Source organism: Crinia signifera, chromosome 7 (assembly GCF_055691185.1).
Source record: "Crinia signifera chromosome 7, ASM5569118v1, whole genome shotgun sequence".
Classification (NCBI taxonomy): Eukaryota; Metazoa; Chordata; class Amphibia; order Anura; family Myobatrachidae; genus Crinia; species Crinia signifera.
The window spans coordinates 99603312-99620989 of record NC_139223.1 but is presented as its reverse complement, the minus strand read 5'-3'; the positions used below and the strand labels follow the sequence as shown (position 1 = coordinate 99620989).

Genomic DNA, 17678 nt, shown 5'->3' with positions numbered 1-17678 from the left:
TACATGCTAAGAGACCGGCAGAGAGAGGGTGGGAATGGGATTAAAAATAGGCCCTGGCATTTAAAGTACGCAGGCCCACCATGGTGACAAAAGTGAAGGATGTAGTTGTGCGCACGCCGAAGGCGCGCTCCGGAAAATGGGGTGTGGCCACTCAACAGGGGCCCATACTAGACCCCATTATACTTGCCCCTTACACATGATGCCAAATGGAATGAGCCAAAATTCACATAATGCCAAATGGATTCACTATACGTTTCATAGACAGGAACATTGTCCACCAAAGGCGCGCATTAAACATTTACACCATAATGTCCATTACACGTTAAGTTACACGCCATTATGTCCATTATGTATTATGTCAAACACCATAATGCCTATTAAAAATTATGCTACATAAGTGCTGCTTATCTACATGCTCATTGCCAAGGGTTCCATGCTCATTGCCAGAGGTTCCATGCTCATTGCCATGTGGGATTAAATGCTCATTGCCAAGGGGAATACATGCTCGCGGTAAATGGGGGACAGCCGCCAGGCAGAAGTGATAGCCACTGACAGTGGCAGAGCCTGGCTGTATTAAGAGCACTGCAGGTCCCGGCTATTTGAAATAATACCCCTTTCACACCAGAAAATGCATTCCCAGGTTGGCCCCTTTTACACCAGCCTAGTCCCTGCATTTTCTGGTGTGAGGGGGAGAGAAAACCACCCCTCCCCCCCTTTAACCAGTTATCTTATTTAACCTGCTATATCGGAACCAACTGATCCATTTACATGAGACAAGTATCATATTGAAGAACTTTTGAGTGGGCTTTGAATGATTTTGGTCCAGTGAAACTGGAACGTTTGGTTCCAGAGTAATCTGCCCTCAAAGAACATTTACAGCCATGAAATTACATTTCAAAAATAAAAAAAATTAGTTTACACGTAATATCCCTGGAACCGATTGACCGATATGGACCAGCCTGGTATCATATTGAAGGCCCAGCACCCACAAGCTTCTGTGATGCCAGGGGGGAAACTGGCAGCCGTCGGAACCGGTTGGGGGTCGGAAATTGACGGGTCCCATATTATCCTATGGGGAAAAAATGTTACAGCTTTGCCAGGCGATATCTCTGGTACCCGGGGGGCTAGAGACACAGGGCTGGGCTCGTTGGAAAGCCCTGGTCCTCAGCTAAAAATTGAAATGGCAGGGGGGAACGTGCCCGGGTGCCCCCCCCTGAATCCGCCACTGAGTGTATGTATGTATAAAAGTGGTGGTATGAGTGGCAGGGTGTATGTATGTATGAGAGCGGCAGGGTGTATGTATGTATGAGCGCGGCAGGGTGTATGTATGTGAGCAGCAGGGTGTATGTATGTATGTATGTATGTATGTATGTATGTATGTAGGAGAGCGGCAGGGTGTATGTTTGTATGTATGAGAGCAGCAGGGTGTATGTATGTATGTATGTATGTATGAGAGCAGCAGGGTGTATGTATGTATGTATGCATGTATGTATGTATGAGAGCGGCAGGGTGTATGTATGTATGAGAGTGGCTGGGTGTATGTATGTATGTATGTATGTATGTATGTATGTATGTATGAGAGTGGCAGGGTGTATGTATAAGAGCGGCAGGGTGTATGTATGTATGAGCGCGGCAGGGTGTATGTATGTGAGCAGCAGGGTGTATGTATGTATGTATGTATGTAGGAGAGCGGCAGGGTGTATGTTTGTATGTATGAGAGCAGCAGGGTGTATGTATGTATGTATGTATGAGAGCAGCAGGGTGTATGTATGTATGCATGTATGTATGAGAGCGGCAGGGTGTATGTATGTATGAGAGTGGCTGGGTGTATGTATGTATGTATGTATGTATGTATGTATGTACTGTATGTATGAGAGTGGCAGGGTGTATGTATAAGAGCGGCAGGGTGTATGTATGTATGTATGTATGTATGTATGAGAGCGGCAGGGTGTATGTGTGTATGAGAGTGGCAGGGTGTATTTAAGTATGAAAGCGGCAGGGTGTATTTAAGTATGAAAGCGGCAGGGTGTATTTATGTATGTATGAGAGCGGCAGGGTGTATGTATGTATGTATGAGAGCGGCAGGGTGTATGTATGTATGAGAGCGGCAGGGTGTATGTATGTATGAGAGTGGCAGGGTGTATATATGTATGTATGAGAGCGGCAGGGTGTATATATGTATGTATGAGAGCGGCAGGGTGTATATATGTATGTATGAGAGCGGCAGGGTGTATGTATGTATGTATGTATGAGAGCGGCAGGGTGTATGTATGTATGTATGTATGAGAGCGGCAGGGTGTATGTATGTATGTACAGTATGAGAGCGGCAGGGTGTATGTATGTATGTATGTATGAGAGCGGCAGGGTGTATGTATGTATGTATGTATGAGAGCGGCAGGGTGTATGTATGTATGAGAGCGGCAGGGTGTATGTATTTATGTATGAGAGCGGCAGGGTGTATGTATTTATGTATGAGAGCGGCATGGACCAGGTGTATGTATGTATGTATGTATGTATGTATGAGAGCGGCAGGGTGTATGTATGTATGTATGTATGTATGTATGTATGTATGTATGAGAGCGGCATGGACCAGGTGTATGTATGTATGAGAGTGGCAGGGACCAGGTGTATGTATGTATGAGAGCGGCAGGGTGTATGTAGTAGTACGTTTATTTATAAGGCGCCGCAAAGTGTCCGCAGCGCCGTACATAGCAAACAAAAAAACAAATTACAAGGTAACGTACAGGGTGTGTTGAAAGATACAGTATAAATAGGGGTATAGCTGGTAGAACTAAAATCAGCATCAGTTCAGAAGTAGGTGTCAAAATTGTCAAGGAGACTGAAGATGAAGTAGAGGAAGGGAAGAAGAGGACAGGAGCACAGGTGAGGTAATGAGGTAGGGTGAGTACGTGAGGAAGGAGGGCCCTGCTTATAAGAGTTAACATACTAAAAATAGGTGGGTGGACGAACGAAATACAATAGGATAAGTAGGAACGGAGGGGAACGGAGGCAGGATAGGAGGAACAAAAGTGGTTAGGAGGAGGGATAGGCTAGTCGAAAAAAGTGGGTTTTGAGGGAGCGCTTGAAGGAGGTAAGGGAATCAGATAGCCTGATGGGTGGCGGGAGGTTGTTTCAGTGCAGGGGGGCAGCGCGAGAGAAATCTTGGACACGGGAGTGGGAGGAGGTGATTAGGTGAGAGGTCAGTCGGCGGTCAGCGATGGAGCGAAGAGGACGGGAGGGAGTGTGGATAGAGATCAGTGAAGAGAGGTAGGGAGCTGTGGAGGAGGAGAGAGCCTTGTAGGTGGTGGTGAGGAGTTTAAAGAGAACTCGGAAAGGAATGGAGAGCCAGTGAAGAGATAGACAGAGGGGGGAGGTGGAGGTAGAGCGGCGGGAGAGGAAGATGAGCCTAGAAGCAGCGTTAAGAATGGATTGGAGAGGTGCGAGGCGGGTGAGAGGTAGCCCAGAGAGAAGGATGTTGCAGTAGTCAAGGCGGGAGATGACAAGAGAGTGAATGAGAATTTTGGTCACGTCAGTGGAGAGGAATGGTCTGATGCGTGAGATGTTGCGTAGGTGGAAGCGGCAAGACTGTGAGAGAGCACGAATGTGGGGGGTGAAAGAGAGGGAGGAGTCAATGATGACACCGAGGCAGCGCGTTTGGTCGGTGGACGTGATCTCGGTTTCACCAATGCTGATGGAGATAGTGGGAGAAGAGGGGATGTTCGGGGGATGGAAGATTAGAAGTTCAGTTTTAGCCATGTTTAGTTTCAGGAAGCGTTGGGTCATCTAGGCTGAGATGGCCGTGAGGCATTCGGAGACCTTGGACAGGAGTGATGGGGATAAGTCGGGGGAGGAGAGATAGATTAGGGTATCATCAGCATAAAGGTGGTAATGAAAACCATAGGAGCTGATGAGGGTGCCCAGAGAGGTGGTGTAGAGGGAGAAGAGGAGAGGGCCAAGGACTGACCCTTGGGGAACACCGACTGGCTGGGGGGTAGTAGGAGAGGAGGAGCTCAGAGTGGAGACGGAGAAGGAGCGATCGGAGAGGTGTGAGGTGATCCAGGAGAAGACCGTGCCAGTGATGCCAAAGGAGCAGAGGGTGTTGAGCAGGAGGGGGTGGTCAACAGTGTCAAAGGCAGCTGACAGATCAAGCTGGATGAGGATAGAGAAGAGGCCTTTGGATTTAGCCGATAGTAGATCGTTAGTGACTTTGGTCAGGGCAGTTTCAGTGGAATGTAAAGGGCGGAACCCGGATTGGAGGGGGTCTGTATGAGACGTGGCAGGGACCATGTATGTATGTATGTATGAGAGCGGCAGAGACCATGTATGTATGTGTGTATGAGAGCGGCAGGGACCGGGTGCATGTATTTAGGAGAGCGGCCATTATTGATTTGTAGACGCCCACATAAGGCCACTGCCAGAAATTTTCCAGGGCCACTTTTAGTCCCCAATCCGCCCCTGGTTTCAGCACACCCCACCCAAATTTAACTCTTTGCACAGGTTACATCTGCTCCTCTTGCAGTGCACATGGTTTTGCCCATTTTCCGAATAAATGTGTACTGAGCTCAGATCTGAATAAGGCCCTCTGTCTTTAGTCTTATTACTCCACTTTACCCACTGACTGGGCCATTTTCTCTTCATCCTGTGCTTTTGAACATCTGATTACCTTCTTAGCCTCCTTCGGTCTAACAAGATATTTGTCCTCATTATTTGCGTCTGCTTAGATTTATTAAAGGCCAACTTTTATTGCTGTTGGCATCTCTGGAAAATGTTTGTGTGTCACATACAGGGCCAGTAAGATGCATAAAGCTTATTTGAAAGGTATTCTTGTCCAATATATATTTTTATATAAAAATAAATAAATAAAAGAAACATGAAATGTAAATGCAGCATTTAAAAGCGGAGGGCCTGGCAACTTGTGGTTGGAGGGCATATTTATAACATTCGGTTGGGTGTGCTCAATAAAACCATACTCTAATACCGGTATACACACTGGGGTGGGTTTAGACAGTACAAGACAAACAAACAGGGAACATGAATATGAACAGTCCAGTGTTGTTCCTCCTTAATAGCTGGTGGATTGCCAAGTCTTTTTGTGGGATTTATTTGTCCCTTTTATAAGTCAGTGACAAACTTGTATTTCCCGTGAGTAATGTAAGTTCACCCGATTTTGGTGGCTTACCAGGGTGCTGTGGGTGGCTTGAGGGTCTGCTGGTAGACTTCCCAGATGGGCTGCGTGATGCTGCACAGATCCAGTGGGATCCATCGACTAGTTTCACCTTGCGGCTTCTTCAGGATGCTGAATGGTCTGGTGCCTCTGCCACTCCTCTTTATATATGTGAAAGCTGGGGCTAGATGATGTTCACTTCCGCCCTGAGTGTACGGCGTCACTTCCGCCCTTAGTAGTGTGATGTTCGCGTCAATTTTCAGCTTGTATTCTCTGAGCGCCCTCCCGCTTGCTGTCTGTCGCGGGAGAGTGCTCGGCGTCACTTCCGCCTTTTTAGGGCTCTGTGTGTCTGCCAGTATACGCCGGCGATTCGTCACTTCCGGTACTCGCGTACCGCAGTGTGTTCCGTTGCTATGTAGCGTATCTCTACACAGCCAATCTCCTTTTCTTAAAGGGGGGGGGAGTTGCTTCTTTCCAGTTCATTAAGCTTCTCTGTGCTTTGTTCTAAGTCGCCCGAAGGTATTAGCCCAATGATACGGGCGCTTGGGACAGTGTCCGCCATGTTTGAACCTGGCAAATTTTACTTTTGCCAGTATGGAGTTTGTGAATATTGCACGGTTTAACATTTAAGACATACAAACATAAATGACACATGAGGTAATAGACACTTAAAGTGAAGTTATGGACCACGATCGAGCTAAACATTGTATTTATGGATATAAATATATAAATATGAACATGTAAATTACATTGTGGATGCCGATATAAAATAATAAAATAAAAAATTAAAATAATAATGTGGGAAAAGAACACAATAAGGCTATGTAAAATGGTCTTAAAACTTTATTAATAAATTAATTATGCAATAGGTATATATGTTGATGCCGAAAATTGGTATAATCGATAATTGAGTATTTTAAATCAGTATTATGATGTATGGATATATGGTAAAATTGATGATAAAAATATGTATATAAAAATTATAATAAGGTTAAAGATAAAAATCAAAATAGAAATATACGCAAATATTAAAATACAGATAAGAATAAATGCCAATATGAATCCCGGACACCAGTGGTGGGAATTAAGAGGTTGAACTGGGGGTGGATCGGTCGAGGTAGTTTGGCTATATGTACATTGGTCTGCGATTATGATCAAAGAGCAATATATCTATGTGTGTGTGTTATTTTGCTTTTATTGTTATTATTTGTGTTTTTATTTTATGAAGGGGGTGATCTCCATGTCGATGTTCAAACCATTGGGTGAGAGGGTTCCCATGGTGTAGATCATTCTACTTTCCTCTTTTGTTAGTAGATCGTCTTGGTTCCCTCCTCTCCATGGTGCAGTCACTTTCTTTAAGCCGATGAAGTTAAGCGAACTTGGGTTGCTGTTGTGCTTCTCTTTGTAATGGATAGGTACGCTGTGGTTGTCTTTGTTAACATGTAGACAACCCCTGCGGTTTGGCACGTGATCCTTTCTTTTATGGTGTACTTCTTTTTGTTTGTAGATGATTCGACATATTTGATGATTTGCAGACCTTTGTTCTTTGTTTTTCTGCCTGCTGTGCATGTGGCACTTCTAGAGAAGCCCACGGTATGTGTGATGCTTCTTAGCCCTGTTGTTTCCATGGGTTTCAGGTGGCTTCTTATGAGGGTTGATCTGATGTCATCTGTTCGCTTATATACTATCCGGGGTTTCTGGGGGAGGAAGTCCTTCAGCTCTTCGTCTGCCCTCAGGATGTGCCAATGTTTCTTGAGGCTTTTTTCTAGTTCTTTGCTTTGGGCTGAGTACTCGGAAATGAAGAGTATTTCGTCTTTCTGGTTCTCCTCTTTTTGATTATACTTCAAAAGTTTTTCTCTCTCCATACCTGTTACTCTTGCCTTTTCTTTTTCCAAAAGGGCATGGTCATATCTCTTCTCTTTGAATTTGTTCAGGAGTTCGTCTGCCTGGGAGCTGTAGTCTTCTGGTTTGGAGCAGTTCCTACGGATCCTTCTTAGTTGTCCCCCAGGAATATTCTGAATCCAGGTCTTGTGGTGATTACTTCTTGCATCTAGGTAGTTATTCTTGTCCGTAGGTTTAATGTATGTTCTCGTCTCTTTTCGTTTTCTATAAAGATTTCCAAATCCAGGAAATTGACTTTGTGTCTGTTGGAGCTGTCTAGTAAATTCGAGATTGATGTTGTTCTCATTAATCATATTTATAAATGATGTGAGTTCTTCCTCATTTCCTCTCCAGACAATGATCACATCGTCTATGTATCTTGCCCATAGGCTCAGATGCTCGTGATGGGGGTTGTTCCAGATAGTTTCTTGTTCCCATTGCGCCAGGAACAGATTTGCGTATGATGGGGCAAATTTTGTCCCCATCGCTGTTCCCTGGCACTGTACATAGAAATCATTCTCGTACCAAAAATAATTGTGTGATAAAATGAATTCTATTGCATCTAGTATGAAGTTGATGTGGTTGGGGTTTATGTCTGAGTCTTTTTCCAGTCTTTGTCTGACATTGGTGCACCCATCTTTATGTCTGATACTTGTGTAGAGGGCCTTGATGTCACATGTTGCTAATATAAACCCTTCCATTCCACTTCTTTTAGGAGGTCCAGAACATGTGTTGTGTCCTTGATATATCCTTTCTGTTTTATCACAATCGGTTGGAGGAAGTAGTCTATGTAGCCGGATAGGTTCGAGGTTAGTGAGCCTATTCCGGCTATGATTGGGCGTCCCGGTGGGTGTTCCACACTCCTTGTGCACCTTTTTCAGAAGAAGTTCAAGTTCTTTTATGAATCTGTTGGTTGGATTACTCGTCAGTTTTTGGTACGTATCTGTGTCGTCTAATTGTCTCTTTGCTTCTTTGTGGTATTCTGCTCTTTCCATGATTACTACCCCTCCCCCTTTGTCTGCAGGTTTTATCACGATTTCTTCATTCTTTTTCAATCCTTTGAGGGTCATGTTCTTTGCTTTTTTTCTCCAATTTTTCTGGAATCTTCTCTAAATCTTTTTCCACCATTTTCTGGAAGGTGTGTATCATATGACTTTTCAGATGCCTCGGATAGAATGTTGACTTTGTTTTGAAGTTGGTGTGTGTCTGGGACGTCTGTGTTTCTGTGAGGTTCTCGTTCTGTTTCTCTTGGTCTTGTTTCTTCATTCTTCCAAAATATTTCTTTATTCTTCCAAAATATTTCTTTAATGTGAGCTTTCTTATAAACTTCTGAAGATCTATGTAGGTTTCAAATTTCTTGATGTTGTTTGCGGGGGCGAATTTCAAACCTTTTTGGAGGACTATCTTCTCTGTCTCTGTTAGCACGTGGTTGCTCAGGTTGAAGATGCCTTCATCGTTCCCCTTTTCCCATTCCCCTTCTTTCTGTTGTTGTTGTTCCTCTTTTTTCTTGGTTTTTCTTCCTCCTCGCTTTCCTCGCTTGTAGATGTGCTCCTTTTCCTCCTTCTTCCTTTCTTGGGGATTGCTCCCTGTTTCATGTGTTTGTAATGGTCTCCCTTGGCCATGGCTAAAAAATGGACCATATTCTCATCTGCCGAAACTTCCTCTACTGTTAGGATGGGGTGTTTCTGGTCCAGTCCAGGAGTGTGTGTGCTGAGGTGTTATACTCTTCCTCTTCTTGGTCTTTTCTTCCTTGGTTGAAGCTGTTGATTAAAGTCTGTTCGCTTGGATATACCTTGTGGTGTTCATGTGATACTGGGTCTTGTTCCGCTCTTCTTCTATGGTATGTATCATATCTTCCCCGAGTTTCCTCGTGCCTTTGGTACTTGTTGTATTGATTGTATCTCCCTTGTTCTCTCTGGTAGTTCTCTCTATTGTCTCTCCTTTCATAATGGTCATTTCTGTTGTTGTATTTGTCTGATGGTCGTGGGTTTTCTTTGTTGTTTCTGAAGTCTTGCCGGTATGGTCGGTTGGTTTCGTTCTGGGCGTTTCTTCTGTAGTATTGTCTCTGTTGGTTTTCTTCATTCGCCCTATTTTCTTTTCTGTTAGTCCACCAATTTCTGTAGTCTGATTTGTAATCCTCTATGTCCCGTGTGAACTTCTTCTTTTTTTGCTCTATTATTTCTGTTTCTATCCTTCTTAACTTGTTGTTTGTTAGTTCTTCCAGTCTTTTGAAATCTTCAGGTCTTCTCAGGGGTTCTATCTTTTTATTAATACTTTCCATTTCTTTCGTGATGTCTCTAATCGACTCTTCTCTGTCTTCTATGATCAATTTCATTAATTTGTTGGAGCAGTCATCTAGTGTGTTGTTCCATCTCTTAAGGAATTTGTTGTTGTTTGGATGGAAGGTGGGTTTCTTAAGGATCCTTAGGCCTCTTGGTATCATTTTCTGTTCCAAGTAGCGGCTCAATGTTGTGCTCTCCCACCATTGTTTTATTTCTATGGTTTCCAGCTTCTCCAATTTTAGGTAGAGGGAGCAGAAGTTCTCTTCCTGCGTTTGGAGTTCTTCTTGTGTCCTTTGGTGTGTTGTGCATGTGAACGTTTCCAATTGTCTGTATCTTTCTTCCCTGTTCAGGGTCATGATTTTTTTTTTGGCCTTGGTTTAAGCTGCAATGCCTCTGAGTAGTAGATCAGATAGTAGGGCAGAAGTTGGGGATAGAGGTGTGTGCTATAACCCAAAGTGTTGTTGCTGCTGAGTACAGGTATACTACAAATACCTTAGGAATAGTGTTTGTCTGGTCAGGGGGGTGTACTCTGCACCACAAAACACGTGCCAATAAATGTAATGTATCACTGGGTATTTTCAAAATAAAATAACTTTATTTAGAAACGGATGTATATACATACAATCTAAAAATCTATAATGGGGGGCATATTTATAACATTCGGTTGGGTGTGCTCAATAAAACCATACTCTAATACCGGTATACACACTGGGGTGGGTTTAGACAGTACAAGACAAACAAACAGGGAACATGAATATGAACAGTCCAGTGTTGTTCCTCCTTAATAGGTGGTGGATTGCGAAGTCTTTTTGTGGGATTTATTTGTCCCTTTTATAAGTCAGTGACAAACTTGTATTTCCTGTGAGTAATGTAAGTTCACCCGATTTTGGTGGCTTACCAGGGTGCTGTGGGTGGCTTGAGGGTCTGCCGGCAGACTTCCCAGATGGGCTGCGTGATGCTGCACAGTTCCAGTGGGATCCAAACCTTGTCCAGGTCATCGACTAGTTTCACCTTGCGGCTTCTTCAGGATGCTGAATGGTCTGGTGCCTCTGCCACTCCTCTTTATATACTTGAAAGCTGGGGCTAGATGATGTTCACTTCCGCCCTGAGTATACGGCGTCACTTCCGCCCTTAGTAGTGTGATGATCGCGTCAATTTTCAGCTTGTATTCTCTGAGCACCCTCCCGCTTGCTGTCTGTCGCGGGAGAGTGCTCGGCGTCACTTCCGCCTTTTTAGGGCTCTGTGTGTCTGCCAGTATACTCCGGCGATTCGTCACTTCCGGTACTCGCGTACCGCAGCGTGTTCCGTTGCTATGTAGCGTATCTCTACACAGCCAATCTCCTTTTCTTAAAGGGGGGGAGTTGCTTCTTTCCAGTTCATTAAGCTTCTCTGTGCTTTGTTCTAAGTCACCCGAAGGTATTAGCCCAATGATACGGGCACTTGGGACTGTGTCCGCCATGTTTGAACCTGGCAAATTTTACTTTTGCCAGTATGGAGTTTGTGATTATTGCACGGTTTAACATTTAAGACATACAAACATAAATGACACATGAGGTTATAGACACTTAAATTGAAGTTATGGACCACGATCGAGCTAAACATTGTATTTATGGATATAAATATATAAATATGAACATGTAAATTACATTGTGGATGCCGATATAAAATAAAATAAAAAGATAATAAAAATAATAATGTGGGAAAAGAACACAATAAGGCTATGTGAAATGGTCTTAAAAATGTATTAATAAATTAATTATGCAATAGGTATATATGTTGATGCCGAAAATTGGTATAATCGATAATTGAGTATTTTAAATCAGTATTATGATATATGGATATATTGTGATCATTATCTGGAGAGGAAATGAGGAAGTACTCACATCATTTATAAATATGATTAATGAGAACAACATCAATCTCGAATTTACGAGCAGCTCCAGCAGACAAAAAGTCAATTTCCTGGATTTGGAAATCTTTATAGAAAACGAAAAGAGACGAGAACATACATTAAACCTACGGACAAGAATAACTACCTAGATGCAAGAAGTAATCACCACAAGACCTGGATTCAGAATATTCCTGGGGGACAACTAAGAAGGATCCGTAGGAACTGCTCCAAACCAGAAGACTACAGCTCCCAGGCAGACGAACTCCTGAACAAATTCAAAGAGAAGAGATATGACCATGCCCTTTTGGAAAAAGAAAAGGCAAGAGTAACAGGTATGGAGAGAGAAAAACTTTTGAAGTATAATCAAAAAGAGGAGAACCAGAAAGACGAAATACTCTTCATTTCCGAGTACTCAGCCCAAAGCAAAGAACTAGAAAAAAGCCTCAAGAAACATTGGCACATCCTGAGGGCAGACGAAGAGCTGAAGGACTTCCTCCCCCAGAAACCCCGGATAGTATATAAGCGAACAGATGACATCAGATCAACCCTCATAAGAAGCCACCTGAAACCCATGGAAACAACAGGGCTAAGAAGCATCACACATACCGTGGGCTTCTCTAGATGTGCCACATGCACAGCATGCAGAAAAACAAAGAACAAAGGTCTGCAAATCATCAAATATGTTGAATCATCTACAAACAAAAAGAAGTACACCATAAAAGAAAGGATCACGTGCCAAACCGCAGGGGTTGTCTACATGTTAGAATGCCCCTGCGGCCTACAATACATCGGAAAAACAAAAAGAAAACTCCATACAAGAATTCAGGAACATATTTGCAATATACAGAACAACAAAGACAACCACAGCGTACCTATCCATTACAAAGAGAAGCACAACAGCAACCCAAGTTCGCTTAAATTCATCGGCTTAAAGAAAGTGACTGCACCATGGAGAGGAGGGAACCAAGACGATCTACTAACAAAAGAGGAAAGTAGAATGATCTACACCATGGGAACCCTCTCACCCAAGGGTTTGAACATCGAAATGGAGATCACCCCCTTCATAAAATAAAAAACACAAATAATAACAATAAAAGCAAAATAACACACACACATAGATATATGGCTCTTTGATCATAATCGCAGACCAATGCACATATAGCCAAACTACCTCGACCGATCCACTCCCAGTTCAACCTCTTAATTCCCACCACTGGTGTCCGGGATTCATATTGGTATTTATTCTTATCTGTATTTTATTATTTGCGTATATTTCTATTTTGATTTTTATCTTTAACCTTATTATAATTTTTATATACATATTTTTATCATCAATTTTACCATATATCCATATATCATAATACTGATTTAAAATACTCAATTATCGATTATACCAATTTTCGGCATCAACATATATACCTATTGCATAATTAATTTATTAATACATTTTTAAGACCATTTCACATAGCCTTATTGTGTTCTTTTCCCACATTATTATTTTTATTATCTTTTTATTTTATTATTTTATATCGGCATCCACAATGTAATTTACATGTTCATATTTATATATTTATATCCATAAATACAATGTTTAGCTCGATCGTGGTCCATAACTTCACTTTAAGTGTCTATTACCTCATGTGTCATTTATGTTTGTATGTCTTAAATGTTAAACCGTGCAATAATCACAAACTCCATACTGGCAAAAGTAAAATTTGCCAGGTTCAAACATGGCGGACACAGTCCCAAGCGCCCGTATCATTGGGCTAATACCTTCGGGCGACTTAGAACAAAGCACAGAGAAGCTTAATGAACTGGAACGAAGCAACTCCCCCCCCTTTAAGAAAAGGAGATTGGCTGTGTAGAGATACGCTACATAGCAACGGAACACGCTGCGGTACGCAAGTACCGGAAGTGACGAATCGCCGGCGTATACTGGCAGACACACAGAGCCCTAAAAAGGCAGAAGTGACGCCGAGCACTCTCCCGCGACAGACAGCAAGCGGGAGGGCGCTCAGAGAATACAAGCTGAATACATCACACTACTAAGGGCGGAAGTGACGCCCTATACTCAGGGCGGAAGTGAACATCATCTAGCCCCAGCTTTCACGTATATAAAGAGGAGTGGCAGAGGCACCAGACCATTCAGCATCCTGAAGAAGCCGCAAGGTGAAACTAGTCGATGACCTGGACAAGGTCAGCCACCAAAACCGGGTGAACTTACATTACTCACAGGAAATACAAGTTTGTCACTGACTTATAAAAGGGACAAATAAATCCCACAAAAAGACTTCGCAATCCACCACCTATTAAGGAGGAACAACACTGGACTGTTCATATTCATGTTCCCTGTTTGTTTGCCTTGTACTGTCTAAACCAGGGGTGGGGAACCTTTTTTGTGCCAAGGGCCGTTTGTATGGGGAAAAAATCCTTCGGGGGCCATATGTAAAAATGTATCTTACAAATTGTCCTGCTGCAGCCGTCCCACGCTTCGGCGGCTGCCGCTGAATAGGACTGACAGTCTCCAGTTGCTGTTGATTAAGAGGAAACTTGCGAGAACTACCGACCTCTCACGAGAATTCCCCTCTACTTGACTCCCGGCAAAGCTGCCTGGTGGGTGGGAGGGCTACTCAGACGGCTACGGGGGCCGCATACGGCCCCAGGGCCTGAGGTTCCCCACCCCTGGTCTAAACCCACCCCAGTGTGTATACCAGTATTAGAGTATGGTTTTATTCAGCACACCCAACCGAATGTTATAAATATGCCCCCCATTATAGATTTTTAGATTGTATGTATATACATCTGTTTCTAAATAAAGTTATTTTATTTTGAAAATACCCAGTGATACATTACATTTATTGGCACATGTGTTTTGTGGCGCAGAGTACACCCCCCTGACCAGACAAACACTATTCCTAAGGTATTTGTAGTATACCTGTACTCAGCAGCAACAACACTTTGGGTTATAGCGCACACCTCTATCCCCAACTTCTGCCCTACTAACTTGTGGTTGGAGTAGTAGCAGTTGGTAATCAATTTGTATATGGCAATGCAGATGCAGAATCCACTGATCAGGAAAAGCAGGGTGATTTTCTCTACTCAGATTTCCTGCTAGACAAACTAGGCAGGTAGGTGCAGTCAGAGGAGGCAGTGATTTTGATTACAATTATACAAAGAATGTACCTATGACACATTCTGTGTCATAAGTATTTTCTTTATATTATTTTAGTAATTTGTAACATATAAACTATTATAAATAAAATTTGTATAAATTAGTTTGGGAGGCACAGATAAGCGGTGCTTCTTGCTGATAAGTGTAAGGGGATGAGGCAGGGAGTGGGGCTAAGCCGTGGGCTTACAAAGACCATTAAAAAAAATGGTAAAAGCAGCACTTGTAGAAGTGCTTCATTGACAGGGGCTGCTGTGATTGGACAGCAGATCCAGCTGCTGTCCAAATCACCACAGCCACTGTCAATTAAGCTTCAAGAAGTGCAATTGTACCCCTTCTTCGGGCCGGGGTCACTTATCCTCGGCATCATTAGTCAGAATACAGATGCTGACATCCCAAACGAAGGAGAGGATCCCAACAAGTATACTCACCTGCCCCCCTAAACCTCCCCTCCCTGCAGCCTAACTCTCCCTCCCATTGTCTAAACCTAGCCCCGGTACCTCGCCACCTAAACGTAACCCCCTCATCCTACAGCCTAGCCCTTCCTGCTAAGTGTCCACCTCTAACCCTCCTTAACCATAGATGAAACCAAATCCCCCCTGCTAACCTTAAATCCCCCCATTAGTGCCTAAAACTCAGGTTTCCAGAAGCTGTAGCGTGTGGCTGGGGGAAGGGGCTTTCCCGGCCACACAGTAGAGCCACCGGCATCCTGAGGGGAGGGGGTGGGGCAGCAGCATTCAGGGAGATTCTAGGTACTGTTAGAAGTCCTTCAACGGATCATAGTAATCAAGTAGGACAGTAAGGAGTCAGAAGCTGCTGCAGGTACCTTGGACCCTGGTCATAAAGGGTCTTGAAAGTGAGTAAGCCAATCTTGGAAATGATTCACCATTTTACAGTTAGCCAGTGAAGGGAGTAGAGAATGGGAATTATGTGGCAAGAGCGGGGCTGATTGGTTAATAGCCTGGTGGGTGCATTTTGTACCAGCTGCAAGTGGTGCAATTCTTTTGAAGGGAGACCCAGGTAGAGGACATTGCAGCAGTCTAGGCATGATGATATAAATGCATGTATGACTTTAGGCAGGTCTTCTGTTAAGTGCTTGATTCTGGCTAGGTTTCTCAGATGAAAGAATGAGGATTTGATTGTGGCTGACACCTGGAGTTTAAGTGTCAGGCCACTATCCAGTACAAAACACAGATTCGGCACATGATCAGGGTTTTTTAGTGCTGTGCCCCCCTGCAAAAGACCTGTCACTTGGCTATGCTGCCATTTTGTCCTGTAATTTATCATCATGACTTCTGTTTTATCTGGGTTCAGTCTCAGCCAACTGGCACTCATCCACTCCTGGGAGCTCCGATAGGCAGCCATTTATGGTTGTTATTGTGTTATCAGTGCCTGGATCAAAGGACAGGTACAGTTGTGTATCATCTGCATAGCCATGACTTCTGAATAGGTCACCCAGTGGAAGCATGTACAGTATACTGAAAAATGCATGGGAGATAGTAAAGAACCCTGTGGGACACCACAAGCCAATGGCACTGATGGCGAAGCGTATACGCCCAATGAAACTCTGACCTGCCAGCGAGAAAGTATTTGAACTAGCTAAGGAATGTGCCACCTAGACCACAGAAATTCTTCAGGCGCTCCATTAGAAACCCATGGTCAAAGGTGTCAAATACTGCAGACAGGTTCAGAAGGATTAAGATTGAACAGTCTCCTCTATCTCTTGCAATTAGAATATCATTGAGCACACATAACAGCTGTTTCTGTGCTATGTCTTCTCCTGAATCCTGACTGGAATGGATCAGAAATGTCATGGGTTAACAGGTGGTCTCTAGTTGAGATGCAACCACTTTCTCAATAACCTTTCCTAGAAAAGGAAGATTTGATACTGGCCTGTAGTTGGTCATTCAGTCAGGGTCTAAATTAGATTTAGAAGGCAGATGTCTTACATCGGCAAGCTTGGTAGGTTGGTATCTTTTGGAGTCACTGTGGGGATTCCAGCCCAATTGATAGATACTTTACCTTCAAATAATTTTGCAAACTCATTGCATCTTGACTGGTAGAGGGTTACATCAGGCTGTAGGCATGCTGGTTTGCAAAGCATCTCCACTGTATGGAAAAGCTGAGCGAGCCTACTGTGGGAGCCTCTCCCTCCAGCAATCCAAATAACTATATTTTTGCTGCTGATTGCAGAAGGCATCGATAGATTACCTACCAACAAATGCTCAGCTACAGAATTGCATACAAATCTACTGTAAATCAGTATCTAGGTCTTTTGGAAGTGGGCTTAATACCTGTGTCCCATTAAAAATAAACGGACTGCCCATATACAGTGGATAAAACCATTTATGTGTGTACAAATGTTTTTTAACCTATCAAAGAACATCTAATGAACTTTGTGAGTGTGGGCAGGTCCATGTGACATCATAACGTAATGCGGGAATGTTTTAAATGCCCAAAAATATCTTTATCGGGCTTTTGGGACCTGCTGGGCCCTAGACAGGTGCCTAGGTTGCCTTTTGGAAAATCCAGCTCAGGCTAGAGCCATCTTCCCAGTGATATTTGGGAAGCTACTGCATGTGCACTACAGAGCAAAGACTGTCACAGTGGCAGTGTCTTTACTTACAATTTGATGGTGCAAACTTTCTGATGATATTATTTGGAAAATTCTGTTTACCTTAACAACAGGTATACTAAGGAGGGGGGAGGGGTCAGCGGATCGATCCCCTCCAGCACCTCAGGTAATTAGTACCACACCACCATCCCCACTGGACATAGGACTGAATTTCTGCAGAACTACTGTATCACTTACCTTGTCTCTGTATGAATAGGCTGATATTCCAACAAGAATCTCGACAATGAAAATAAAAAGCATAACCCCTGTAAACTGAGAGAAACAGTCAGAGTCTCAGTGCCATCTAGTAGTGAATGTGTATGCAAGTTACTATATTGCACCATCATGAAAGGAAACAATTGTTTCCTTTCATGATGGTAAAGGAGGATATTGTGAATAAGTTTGACAATTAAATGGCATAGCAAAAGCTAGGAATTACATAGTATACACACTGATAAAACAATATTTTAAAGGAAAGAAGAAACATATGAATATTGATTAGTAGGATGTCATTGTCTGCATAGCCAAATACTAATGCCCCAGATTTATTGTCCTGAATTAAACACACATCTTTGTTCATTTCTAAGGTTTAAATTCCATCGAACAATTATATACACTTTGTGAAAATAAGATGACAATGATGTTCTTAATGATGTACTGTAAATCATTTAATCCAG

The 17678-nt window shown here is 43.1% G+C and overlaps 1 protein-coding gene across 1 annotated transcript in view; it reads right to left on the bottom strand.

The window, feature by feature from the left end:
* The window catches only part of LOC146020419 (CD63 antigen-like), a 132213-nt gene that overhangs the window by 85180 nt on the left and 29355 nt on the right, over positions 1 to 17678 (bottom strand). Inside the window, exon 3 of the mRNA XM_083153540.1 lies at positions 17200 to 17274. Within this exon, the coding sequence (XP_083009666.1) occupies positions 17200 to 17274 (75 nt within the window). The remainder of the gene's footprint in view (positions 1 to 17199; positions 17275 to 17678) is intronic.